Source organism: Tamandua tetradactyla, chromosome 26 (genome assembly GCF_023851605.1).
Source record: "Tamandua tetradactyla isolate mTamTet1 chromosome 26, mTamTet1.pri, whole genome shotgun sequence".
Taxonomy (NCBI): domain Eukaryota; kingdom Metazoa; phylum Chordata; class Mammalia; order Pilosa; family Myrmecophagidae; genus Tamandua; species Tamandua tetradactyla.
In genome coordinates this window covers 28486733-28500451 of record NC_135352.1, presented here as the reverse complement: position 1 = coordinate 28500451, position 13719 = coordinate 28486733, and the positions used below count along the sequence as shown (strand labels likewise).

Below are 13719 nucleotides of genomic sequence, written 5' to 3'. Positions count from 1 at the left end.
CACTAAGCCCAGTGGGATTCAGGTCAGAGTAGGATTTAGGTTTACTTAAAGAAAATAGAGAAAGGCAATATTTCTTGGACCCACTTACACACGTTAATTCATTAATCTTCCCCTAAGGCTAGCTTGAATTCTTGTCTGATCCTGAGATTATTTTTCTCTCTGATCATCCACATCCACTCAGTCTTGCCAATTTCTTCTCGCAGTGCCTATCAAATCCTCAGATTCATTCTGCCACTGGCAACTTGGCTCCCAGCCTCCATCATTTTGGTCTTAGATTTAAATGGTCTCTCGGTGCCCTCAGACCCTCACGGCCCAGAGATATCAGACTATTTGTCTGTCTAAAGCTGGGTGATCCAAAAAAAAACACCCCATGGTTCCCACCTCTGCACCTTGGCTTCTGCTACGTTCTCCGTCCTCAAGCCCTGCCTCCAGGTTTCAAACTGACCAGATCTTTAAGCTTTACTCAAATGCCATCACTCAGCAAACCTTCTCTCTTCAGCACACATTCTCAGAAGTTATCTTTGCTTCCCCCATGGTCAGTCCATTTTTCCGTTTGACTATTTATTTTTTGACACATATTTAACTGCTCCAGCTTCACTATAGGCTTCATCCAAAACAAAGGCCGTGTTCTAGTCATCCTTAGAACCTCCTTGAATGGATGACGTTCGTATATGAATAGACTGCACATGTGTGTCAATGTCATATGTTGGAGTAATCAGTTACCAAATTCTGTGGTTCAAGCAGTAGGTGAAAAGGAGTTAGCAAATAGATGAAAATCAGATCTCAAGGCACCATCTACCTCTGAAATGTTACAATTTCTGGTAAGGCCTTTAAGAGGAGAAGTTTATTTGGGCTTGAAAGAGAAATAGGTGGAGGAAAGCTGGGCTGGGGCTTTTGTGAAGGTCCAGGAATTTCAGGGAGGCTGGGAGTAGAATCCTTACAGAGGTATTAAGTAGAGAAAACAAAAGCAAGGACCAACTGTTCCCAGGGAGCCTCCAACATAAACAGAGAGTAAAAAGTGAGAGGTGAAGAGATCATTCTTCAAAATTCCATTTCAACAGGAGTGTCTTAGTTTCCCAGCTGCTAAAACAAATACCACATAATGGGTTGGCTTAACAACAGGAATGTATTGGCTCACAGTTTTGAAAATAGGAGAAGTCTGAAATCGAGGTGATAGCCAGGTGATGCTTTCTCCCTGAAGACTATGGTATTCCTGGGCTGCCTGCCTGCCGTCCGTGGCCCTTGGCTTCTCTGTTACATGACAATGGACACTGGTGTGGTCTCCTTTCTCTTCTGGGGTCTGTTGACTTCCAGCCTTTGACTCCCCTTTTGGCTTTCTCCTTCAATGGCTGAATTTCATTTTGCTTATGAAGGATGCCAGCAATCCAAGTTTAAGCCCTACCTGATTCAGTTGGCCACATCTTGACTAAAATTAATATCTTTGAGAGGTCCTGTTTACAATAGGTGTACAAACACACAGGTGTGGGACTAAGATTAAGAATGGTTTTTTCTGGGGTACATAATTCAACCTACCATGAGTTTCACAACTGGCCACAATAACCCTGACCACCTTCTTTTTTGAAGGCTAGGATTCAGTTTGATTTACACTGAAGGAATCTCAGGTGAATTTGCAAGAGACTCAAACAGCTGGTTGATCCGTTAAAGAAAAGACGAACAGCCCAATCGGTTGTTGGGAATTGTGTAAAGTCATTTTTATCTTCCTCCACTTAATACTTTTAGGTTCTAGTTGGATGTTATGATACATGTTGACACAGCCCAGGAGTGAGGTCTTTGGAATTTAATTTTCGTATTTGTCCCATCAGACCCTGACTCTGGGCTGCTTCTGTGATGAGATTATTTAAGGAGCTTAAGGAATATCCAGGCTTTATTATCCATGGCACTGGGAAGTAGGGAGGATAGTGAGCTGTATCCAAACACCATCCACAGTCCTCTAGATGGTTCTACCTCCAATCTGGCCAGATCGTTGATGAAATCTAGGCACACACCAAGAAAAAAAAAAAACGACTTGGAATTTCATCTCCAATTCAGTTTATACCTTGTGGAAGATGCTAATGGGTAATGAAAAAAGAAGCAAAAATCACCCAGAGAAGCCCTGCTATGAAAGAGCAGGGGTGTTATTATAAAGTGGAGAGCTCAGTCAGAAAGATCAAAATGGGTAACAGGCAGGAGAGGTGGAAGGAAAGCCTGGACTTCCATGACAGAGAAAGCAAAACCAAACCACAACACATCACTTTATGCCCAGTAGCCTGAGAAGCATTTTTTTAAAAACTCTTTTTATATGAATGTATTTGGCTAAATCACAAGGGAGGGTTGATCAATTTTGAATGAAAACGTTTGTTGTTCAACCACAGATGAGCCAGTTCTATGGGATATGGATAAAGTTTGCAATGTAATATTGTGAATAGGTCATTCATTCACATTATCCATAATATAGGCAACAAGAAGTCTCTCCCCCATCACTGTGCCTCACCTGTCCAGCTTCCACCCCAATAGAGAAATCACAATTCTTAGTTTCTTAACTACCTTAAAAATATGTTTTCCCTTCAGTTGGCAAAAATCCTTCGCTAGGCCCTGATGATTGTAAAAGGTGAGGTCTTCCAGCCGGGCTGGGTCCTAACTCCTATGTCCTGGTGGATCCTGGCTGGACAAGGGGAGGGAGAGCTGCTTGCAGGCCTTAGGGCATTTGTGGCCAGAGTCTGAAGGGACACATTTGAAAAGTTTTAGAAATAACTGACCACTCACACAAAGTACCTGGGTGCTCAGAACATTTCAAGGCCATGGTGTGGTGTGGCAGAGTTTTTTCCAGGAGCTGCTAGAGCCAAAAGTGTAGACACTGGTGACTTCTCTGAAAACCCCTGTGATGGCTCTGAGTGCCCTCATGCCCCAATACCCCTCCCCAATGTCTTGTGACCAGGGGTGTGTCCTAGAGAAGGTCCACCTCCTTGACAGAAGAGAATATTGAAATCCAGGGAAAGACGAGGTAGCCAGAGTGTGGACCTAACACCATGCCCCTTTCCCATTTCTCATTAGTCTGGGCCGCAGGGGTGGAAGGTAGGGTGTACAACCCAGCCTGAGCCTACAGTGTGCTAGCAAATGAATGAGGATCCCAACATCTGACATTTTGTTCCAAATACCCAAGTTTAAGGGTTTTTTAATCTTGAACCATTAAAATGGAATGTTTTCTCAAGTCCACCTGTGAAAGCCATGTTCTTATACATGCGGAGAATTTTTCAGGGAAAACTAAACATGCCACAGGGCTGGCAGACTAATTTGTTTGATTTGTGTGCAGGATTTAGAAGAAGAGCCCAGGGACCAGTCTCCTTTGGGCAACCTAGGTGGGCGTCTCAGCTGATTTAACCTCCACATGTGTGATTCTTCCAATCCTCAAGGCCCGGAGACCCCCTCTGCCGCCCCCACCCTTTCCTCAGGCCAGAGTTCTTTTCTTGGACCAAAACCTCCAGTGGGATTAACTGAAGAGCACTTTTTTCAAATGTATAAGACAGATCACAGCGGAGGCGCTGTGATTACAGCAGGGGGTGGGGAAAACTGAAGCCCATTTGGGAGCCCCTTCCAGTCACCCTTTCCCTCTGCCCTTAAAGAATCACTTTAAGCCTCACTGCTATGACCCCAGCACATAGCACAGAGCCCAGCACATATTGGTCACTCACTAACTGCACAACAAACCCCAACAAAACAACAGAACTCCATCTGCCCAATCTTCTCATTTTAAAGCAGCAAGAATTCAAAACTAGCAAGATGATGTGACGTACCTAAAGTCACAACTATCCAAGGCAGTCAGGGCAAAAAAAAAAAAAAAAAAAAATTCCCTTTCTAGTCCACTAGGACGTCCCAATCTTTTTCATTTTGGTTGGGATTCCTGGGATAAAAGGACCAGGCCGTTCACACAAAAGTTGGTTGACCAGAAGGCTTGGCATCACTGGGCATCACTGGGGAGCAATATCTTGGGCCCATGTGCAACCTCCCCATAGTCCACTGGCCCCCCACAGCACACGGGTTGGGAAGCTCTGCTAGGTACACACTTTTATGCCCATTGTCATGTGGCCCCCAGGCATCCTTTTGCCTCAGCCTCAGCAACCACAGACGCGTTCATTCTTGAAGGCATCCAGCAGGAGTTATATCAGGAAAGAGTAAGTAACTATAGTGCTCCTAACCAAAAGTCAGACAATTTCAGTCTGGACAACCGTTTGTCTAAATAGGTGTGCCCATGATATTCCATGATCTGTCCATTGGGTCCTTCTTCCTTGCTACCAGAAAAGCTGTGGAAAACGAGTAGGCTAATATGGGGCCAAGTATCCAACAAAGCCTGCTGCACACGGCAGACCTGCCCCGTGTCCTTGCCTGGTGAGACTGTGGATACAATGGCACCTATTCATGGAAAGGGGACTCTGAAACACGAGGAGGTGTTGTTTCTGAAATAAATGTTAACATACTGCTTCAGACTCCCTCAAAGTTAATTTCAAATGTCTTTTGGCGCATTGTTTGGCATAACATTCAGGATCCAACAGGTTCCTGAGTTCGGTTCAACCAAAATCCCAGAAGCCTTGGTGGGAGACACGGGGTCCTATCCACTGACAGGCTGGGGAAAAGCAAGGAGAAGGTGAGACTGGCCATGGTTTGTAGACCCCAGTGTCTCTAGGAAAGCAAATCTTCTGAAAAATGGTTTGCTGTTATTATAATCAGAGCTTTCACCAAGTTTTTAGGCTTTACCTACTACCCTAACCACTCCCTTCTCCAGGGAGTCAGTTTCCAGCTGCTGCATGCTGTATAACAAGAATGCTCTCTCATCACCATGGAAGCCAAAAGAAACACAGTTTTTGAAAAGTGGCACTTCAGTGTGGAGAGGTCTGTTGATGGGAGCTTAACTAAGGGCGTGCCAGGAGAGATTATTTTTGTAAATTCGTGGAACGCATTGCTTCTCAGGGTTTTGCTGGTTAGTGTTCTTCATGGTTCCTGTTGCCTGACACCTCACCTACCCAGCCTGCTTCTTTAGGTGGTTTAATCAGAGCTAGTCGCAGAGACCATAGTTTTAAATGAAAAGTGGAAAGATAATGCTAAGCGTCCCTGGGAAATGAGTGACAAATTTAAGATGGAAGTTCACGCAGATGAGAAGATATTTTAATTTTGCATCTGTGAGAAATGTTTGCTACCAGCTGTCTGACAAACAGGAGGATAAGTGCATTTACTGGGACTATTGGGACCCACAGTCCCAACTTCTTTTCTTTACCCTCATCGTTACTCTATATATGTCTGGAACTCTCCCTTAAGCCATTATCTCTGATCCCCTCAGAAGCCAACTCCAGGTGAATATCATAACTCTGCTTGAAACTTAATCTGATGGAAATTTACTTCCCCAAATGAACCTCACAGAAACAAAAAACCCTCCCAACTCTCCCATCTCTACTAATAGTTGCCTATGGTAGCTTAGAGTATGTGCCCCAGAAAAAAACATGCTTTTAATCTTAAGCCATTCCTGTGAATGTGAGCCCATAATAGATAGCGCTTCTTAATGAGGTTATTTCAGTAAAGGTGTGGCCCAAATGAATCAGGATGGATCTTAATCTTACTACTAGAGGCCTCAGAGAGAAGGCCACAGAGAAGAAGCCATGGGAAGCAGTCAGAAACTGGAAAGTCTTCCAAAGACTTTCCAGAAGAGAACTGAGAAAGCATGGCTCTGTTGATGCCTCTATTTTGGACTTCTAGCTTCAAAACCATGAGCCAATAAATTTCCACAGTTTAAGCCAACACACTGCATGATTTTAGTTTTAGCAGCTAGAAAGCTAAAACAGCACCCCCACACTTCTGAATAGCTTACAGCCTTATAATTTTTTTAGGCTCTGTTCCCTTCAGTCCTTCCATATTTACTCACTCACCAATCAGCAGGTTTTGCCTCCCCTGAGGCTCTTCAAATTCAACTGCTTCTCTTCATAGCCCATCACAAACAACAGATGCTCAAATGTTTGAATGGAAAAGGAATTTATTGGCTTATACTTGGTTTAGCTTGCAAAGCCTTTGATCAGTTGCATGCCTTTTTTCCCCACAAACTCATCTTTCTTTAACCCCTCAATCTACACCTAAACAGTGGATGGGTTTAGCACCCTTTCCCATCTCTTGCTAATGCTGACTTCTCTGACTTTTCTCATGCCATGGCCCTCATATCTTCACCAGTCTTTTCTGATTTCTTTTTTAAAGATCTGACTCAAATTCACCTCCTACTAAAATATTTCCATTCATCTTTCAATGTTTAGTTCTAGACCCATCTTCTCCCTGGAAATGTTCACGACCATTATAACTCCCAATAATAACTCCGTCCCATGAGTCCCAGACACTCATTATCTGTATGTCACTCATTTGTACTTTATGATATTCAGTTTTGAAATGTCTTTTCTCTTGGACTGCTATATTATTATCTAGCCCTGAAATTGTTAGTGGACGTTTTCATGTGCTTTTCAAATCTTTTGTCTTTATCCAAGTTTTCTGAAGACGAGAAGACCCCAAGTTTACAAGTTTCTTATAAAATGTAGTTAATATCTATTTGGTGCCTGTGATACATCCTGCCATGTTGACATAAACCTTGGCAATTCAACTCGCTTTGGTCGATGGAATGTGAGTGGAAATGACATGTGCCAGCTCTGAGCAGCAGTTTTAAGAGTTATCATGTTGCACTGCCATTTTCCTTCTTTCCTCTGCCTTGTGACCTGCATGTCTCATTTAAAGGTGACTTTCATCCTTGCCCCCCCAATGAAGAAGAAATAGGGTAGAGTTCATTCCTAAAGACCATGCACATGAGTGGGAAACAAACCTGCATTGTTATAAGCCCCTGACATATTGGGGCTGCTTATTACTACCTCTGAATATAGCCTAACCTTACTGATAAAGTGTGTAACATATATTAGTTTTTACAATGCACATATATTTTTCCATTCTACCCACACAACAGGAAAATTTTTACTGTCCTGTAGAAAAAATTTACTAGGGGGCAGGCCACGGTGGCTCGGCAGACAGAGTTCTCGCCTGCCATGCCAGAGACACAGGTTCCATTCCTGGTGCCTGCCTATGCCAAAAAAAAAAGCAAAAAAAAAAAAAACTAAAACTCATACAGAGCTGTTCAAATGTGGGACTCAAAAAGTAGCAGAATAGAATAATCAGTTCTTCTGCAGTGAATCCATAGCTCTTTCTACTATACTATGACTGCCTCAATTTCAGGACAGAAGCCCTCAGTGAGAAGGCTGTGGAAATGAAGTGACTTATCTTAAAAATCTTCACTCATCCATGGGCAGCCAAACCCCACCACCCCTCCTCAAGATTTTAAATACAGAAGGAGCCTCTCCTGATGCCTGAGTAGACAACCCAGCCACAAAAGGAGCACAAGCTGGAGGGTGAGAACCCAAGGACATGCCCAGCCCTGCCAGCCCTATTAGTTGCCAGATCCATGCCAAGGTCACACAACCAGGACCCCATCACAAGAGGCCTTCACTGTGCTCACCTGGTCCCTGGAGCTGGTTATGGGCCCCTGCCTTGTGCCATGCTCTACCATCCTCTCTGCACTGCTTCCTTTGGCCATCTTGACTACAGTTTTGTCCTGCCTCTGGCTATGTTGCCTTCAGATCTTCTGGTTAAACTTCCCCACCTCCACCCCCCACCCCAGGCCCTCTGATCCCCTTACTTTGGCATAGACCCCTGCTCATGAGTAATTCTCCTTCCAACCCTCTCCCTGCTTCCAGACTTACAATCAAATAAAATTTCAAACAAAATTGATAGACATATGGTATTATATAAGGTGACTAGACACAAGTGATAATCAGTTTACCTAAATGGCCACGAATAATTTTGCTTTCATACAATCAAATTACAAGTTTTCCTCCTCTTTGTTATTTTGGAAGTACCTAATCGATACCAAATTTACAGTTTCCTTGCAACTCTTAACTTTTTAAGCATTGTCATAATGCTCCTACGCTATAATGAAGATGATTTTGATAAGATAGAAATAAAGAAATAAATAGATTGGTGCTATGATGAAGGATAAGAAGAGTAAGGAGAATGCAGAATGAAAGCTTGGTGGCAGGTTCTATTTTGGTTAGGGCGGCCAGGGCAGGTATATCTCAGACAGTGATTTGGAGGAAGAGACCAGAAGAAAGCAAGGGAGTTAACCCCGGCTCTGTCAGGTGGGAGAGCATGGCAGGCAGAAGGAACAGCGAGTGCCCCAGACAGCAAGGCCAACAAAGGGCCAATGGCAGGAAGCAGGGAAGCAGGTTGGCAAATGAGGTCAGGAAGGGGCCAGGTGAGCGCTCACCTCCAATTCTGCAGGCACTCTAGATCTGACTCAGGGTGAAAGAGGAACCCACGGGAAGGTTTGAACAGAGAAGCGACATCATCATACCCATGTTCTCAAGAAGGGCACCTCTGGTTGGTGTAGGGAGAACAGACTGTGGGGTAGAAGGTGGAGGCAGCGACAGGGGGTAGGAGGCGTCAGGTAATGGAGTGCAGTCAAGGGCGGTGGAGACGGAGAAGGCTGCAGGTTCGATCTCCAAATACAGCAGACTCGGCTTGGGAGAGAAAGGGACGTCAGGAAGATGAGGAGATACCCACAGAGGAGACAACAGGGTAGTCAGTGTAAGAGAGGAAACCAAGAGAGAAGTGGTCCTGGAAACCCACACATTTGGTGGGAAGGAGGGAGAAACTGCAGCGCTCATTTCGTTCCTGGGGCAAGGGAGCAGAAGGCTGAGCATTGACCATGGAAAGAGGCCACTGGGAGGTCAATGCTGAAGACAAAGCACAATTGGAGTGGGTACAAGAAAGAAGAAAAGGAAAGAAGAGCTAGAGATCATTTATTTTAAGAGGTATCTAAATCTAGGAAAGCTAACCCAGTGGGGTGAAGGTCCCCCATTAAAATGCTGATCTTAACTCAGAGGAGAGAAGAGGGAGATGGGGAGTGAGTACTCCATGCTGCCTTGCAGTCTGGGTGTGCAAGGGCTGTGGGCAGTCCTCCATTCCCTCACCCCACCTCCTGCCCCGTGAAGCCTGAAAATTCTGCAGAAGCCTGAGGAAGTGGGCTGTTTGCAAAATGAGATTGTTCAAGTACTTTCTGCATTGATTTCCTTTGATCTAGCGACAGCCAGTTGTAATAGAAATCAGATGATTTCCTAAAAGCAGGGGAAAGCATACCTGACCCTACAGTCTCCTATTCCAGAATGTTCAGTTTTTGATATCTGGTAGGAATTTGCTTCACATGTAATCTCTAGGCGTGCAATAGGAAATAGATTGGCAAGAATATTAATACTGTTAACACCCTTGTTTTTACTTTGATTCAACTTGATTTTAAGCTCTCTGGGTGAAGGCCTTGTTTTTAACATTGGCTATATCCCCAGCACCCCACTGTTTGTTGGATCTCTTTGACTACCATTGGAATTTTGTTCACATTTGTCATGATACAAACATGTTTTGAGGGGGGAAAAAAAGTAATCAGCCACAGTGGTTTCATATCAAGAACTGAACCAGATGATTTCCAAGGTTCCTTACAAAATCCCCTGACTTAATTTGCTGGCACAATCCAGGTGGCTTCCCAGGAAATTTCCCCCACCCTAGGGACTTTCAGTCATTTGCTTCATTTCTACATGAAGGTCAACCCAAGAAGGACCAGTCCTAAATTTTTCTAATTTTCTCTTTGCTCTCTTGTCTGCAGCAGCAGCTGAAATCCTGGTCTGAGTTAGGATCTTGTAGTTCATCTTGTTTTATTTTGTAGCTGAGGAAACTGAGGCACAGCAAACTGCAATGATTTGTCCAAAGTCTTCCAGCAATGTCCCAGCCATTCAAGGAGTCCAACCAAGTTCTCTCATACCCAAGGCCAGCGTTCTTTCCAATAAGCCATCACATTCCATTATGCAAAGAGAAGAGCACCAAGAGATTTATATCTTCTTGGCAATAATTCTTGCAATGAAGTAAGCCCATAGTGTCTTTTATGATACCTAAGGAGTCCTAAAACAGCACAGTTTTTAATACCAGAAAGAGCTAGTGGTAATCTTTTTGGTTCATAAAATGCTCAAATGCTCAAACCATATGTTTAAGCACAATTCCCAAGTAATATATCCTTCCTTGTATGAAAAAGGAGACGTTTTTCAAAGTCCAGTGGAAAAATAAGCATAGATAATTGGGGAAAATACTCTACATTTAGCCCTGAGGATCAATCCTGGGGCAGTAGAGATGATCCCAGCTCATGGCCTGGAACTTTGGCACTGGCACCAGGACTGTGAGTTTTGCTCAGTAGGTAGAGACAGGCCATACCGAAAGACATCTGAACATAAACGCGAGCCTTCTGCATAGTCCCGCTCCTATGAAAGCGGGCAATTCAACTCAGGCACCCAGCAGACTTCCCAAGCTGAAGATCCCTTCTGCCATCTAAAAATATATAGATGGGAGATGGTGGCTTCCTTGAGCTCGACTCAGTTGGAAAGTGAAGTTGAGATCTTTGTCAGACACTCAGGGACCCTGCCAGCTGTGGCGAGGGCTGTTCCCTCCTGACTAGACAAATAAAAACCCCCATAGCATGGAAAGGAGGTGTGCTTTTGTGCGACAGAGGTTTTGTGTGAATTGTTTCTTGTGCCAGCGTCAGGAATGTGGGTCAGATCAACGAAAGCCTGTGTCACTGTCTTGGTTTCTCTGTGGAGTTCTTAATGGCCCTTTTTGCAGTTACTGCCATCTGATTTTCTAGAATGGATGCTGTTCATTTTTTCACTGGAATTGAGAAAGCTGAACGTGGCAGTTTATGAATTGGGTCTCCCAGCGAGGCTCTGAAAGAGGAGTGGCTTGGGGGTGGTCTGTGTGTGTAAAACTCTCGGGACAGACGCCTCCAGATGTTCTTGTATACAATATTATACAATAGCATCTATGTGGGGCCCCGCAGCCTGCAAGCTGCTTCCCTGAAAAGGAGCGGCATGCCTAGTAAGGACCAGAGGAAGACTTTTGCTAGTCCTGCTTATCTTAGAGACCTTGGTTGTTTTCTGTTTAGGAGAATTTAAAAAAAAAAAAATGTTTAAGTAAATAAATTTTTTTTTTTTACTGTGCATGCAGTCTTTCCTCCATGTTTTCATTTCTAATTCTCCAAAGCATCTTTTCCCTTTAATTTGGGGCATCAGTTTATGACATTTTTATGTACACATGTATATAGCCAGAGCATACAGTTAGAGATATCAATTCATATTTCCAGATTCCTCTGACTTTTTCACTGTGCTGGGATGTGTAATGAGATAACAAGATAAAATAGTTCTCCTCCCCTTTCTATTAACGTAATTTACAGTGTCCTCCGTGTGCTCAGAGCACATGGCTAAGGCTTGTATAATGGGTAATAACAGTGCGTTCTTAACAGCCTCCCTGAATATTTTGCTGAATTCTTTCTGAGCGCCTCCTGCTAGCCCTTAAAAGGTAAGCTGACAAACAAAGTGGCGGCCGGGACTCCAAGTATATGAGCAGAAAGAGAGCTGTGAGTTTCAATGCATACTTGGAGGAACAGATTCGAGATTTCACATTTGAGGTTCTGGCAATTCCAGGTGAAGGTCACCTGTATGCAGATCAGCTTTGATCTGGAACAGTCTGGGTTAGCTGGGTTCGTTTTTCTTTGTTTTTACAAGTGCTGGGTGTTGAAAATGAGAAATCTGAACTACACAACATTTTTCTTCTCCATGTCATTTCACCCAGGTCTGCAAAAGCAAAGGAAGCAAAGGAAAAGGAAGTGGTACTGCTAAGCAACACTCAAATGTGACCTAAAATTCCCTCCAAGTAATCCAGGAACTCAACTATCCCCAGAGGAATCCCGTGTGTAACTTACACACTCCAGCACATTGATTAACAAAGCAAAACGACACCAAGTGACAGATGACCACAGAGCAGGGGGACGGAAGAAATTTGGAACTAACACAAAAAGCCTGTCGATTTTTAAACATGAACTTACAAAATATGGGATAGGCTAGAGTTTTTATTTGGGAAACAAATAACCACTGTTTTAGAGTTGAACAGATCCCCAACTAGTGCCATAGTTCTCTATTCTCCACACTGAGAAGCCAAACACAGTCCTTGGGATAACTTTTGGAGAGTACAACCATCACGCACAAAAAAAAATCTCAGCCAAGAACACAGACTTCTTGTCTGCCTTTGCAGTCCCAAAGAAGTAGGGAAACCGTGACTGTTTAAATAAGACTCCCACTGCCAGGAGCTGCTTCCCGTTTGACCTTCCCCACGAAGGAGAGGACTCAGTACTCACCAGTCATCAGGCTGTAGTAATTGGGATAAGAGAGACTAGGGAAGTCTGGAGTCAAGTAATCCACCTTTACTCCCCTGCTCACAATCTCTTTGAAACCAGGCAAGGACTCCAGAGCCTCATCGCTGATGTAGTCCCAGCGAAAACCATCCAGCAGAAAAACCAGGAGCTTCCGGCCAGCAGAGGCTGGCTGAGCTAGGCTGAGCCCAAGGACCAGCAGGAGGGCACCAAGCTTTGCTGCCATGCTGCCAGGAGCCTGCCAGAGCCCGACTGGCACAGCTGTCCCCTTGCAGAGACTGAGGATGGGGAATCTGTGGCTATTCTCTCTTCTAGGGGCTGGACCTTGAGCTGCTGGCCTTACTGAGCCAAGTTCACTTTCAGAATTTAAAGGTACAGCAACCCCTTTAATAAATATCCATGCTCATCCTTCACTAGAAAGTCAGGAGGCCGACCCTTTCAGAGAAGCTGAGCTCCCAAACAACCCAGAATTAACATCCACGGAGAGAGTACAACCTTATTATTTTGGGTGAATGTTCCAGAAATATAAACACCTACGGAGAGGTGGAATTTTAGAAGATGACAAAACTCAGTGATAACTTTGCAGTTGGGCTAACCAAAGGGTGGAGCCAAGGAAAAGGGCAATCTTTTAATTTGCTTCAGACCACACCTTTGCCCAATTTAAACTATCTTACTGACTTTTCACTTAAAATTTAGTAACAAAAACCCTTTGATGCACTGTATAAACAAGAGACAATGAATCTAAATGATTCTATTTGTGAACTTTTCAGTGGTGTTTCCTTGCCATAGAGAATCATAGAGCCAGAGAGAAAGTCCTCTAGTTGGACAAACAGGAGGTCCTTATGGTAGATTAACCCCGGGTGATATTGCCCCAAGAGGGCAGAGTGATATGGAAGGATGGGGAGCAAGAGTTGGAGATGGAAAGTCAAAGCTGGAAATAACCATCCAGGCTTCACAACAAAAAGGATGAAACAGGTGGACATCAAAGGCTGTTGAGGTTCAGTCATGAGAAGCTCAGTGAAGTGGAGCACAGTAGAGGTAAGGCAGGAGCCACAGTTTGCTCTAAGTCTAGCATTAAGCATTTATCTAAGATTCTGGGGGTTTCTTAGAGCAGCTCTTTTACTCACATGAAAATAAATAACCTAGTTCATGTGAAGACTTATAATATGTCTGGGTCACAGCCAGGGCTTAACAAATGTTAGATATTATTAGCATTATAATTTTTTTGCATTCTGATGAAAATTGCAAGTCTCAGGGCAAACTTTTTTGGGGATTGACACCAGCTACTCTAATTTTGACCAATTCTAAAATGCCCCCCCCTTTCCTCTCTGCCTGTGCCACCTTCTCTTCTCTTGTTCTGTTGTATTTAGAGTTCAAGCAATTACATGTGACAACCATGCCTCTTACTAAAT

General features: G+C 43.9%; 1 protein-coding gene across 1 annotated transcript in view; it reads right to left on the bottom strand.

The window, feature by feature from the left end:
- The window catches only part of ENPP6 (ectonucleotide pyrophosphatase/phosphodiesterase 6), a 127282-nt gene extending 114645 nt beyond the window's left edge, over positions 1–12637 (bottom strand). The window contains exon 1 of the mRNA XM_077144595.1: positions 12293–12637. Within this exon, the coding sequence (XP_077000710.1) occupies positions 12293–12533 (241 nt within the window). The 5' untranslated portion in view covers positions 12534–12637. The remainder of the gene's footprint in view (positions 1–12292) is intronic.
- Between the last annotated feature and the right edge of the window lie 1082 nt (positions 12638–13719).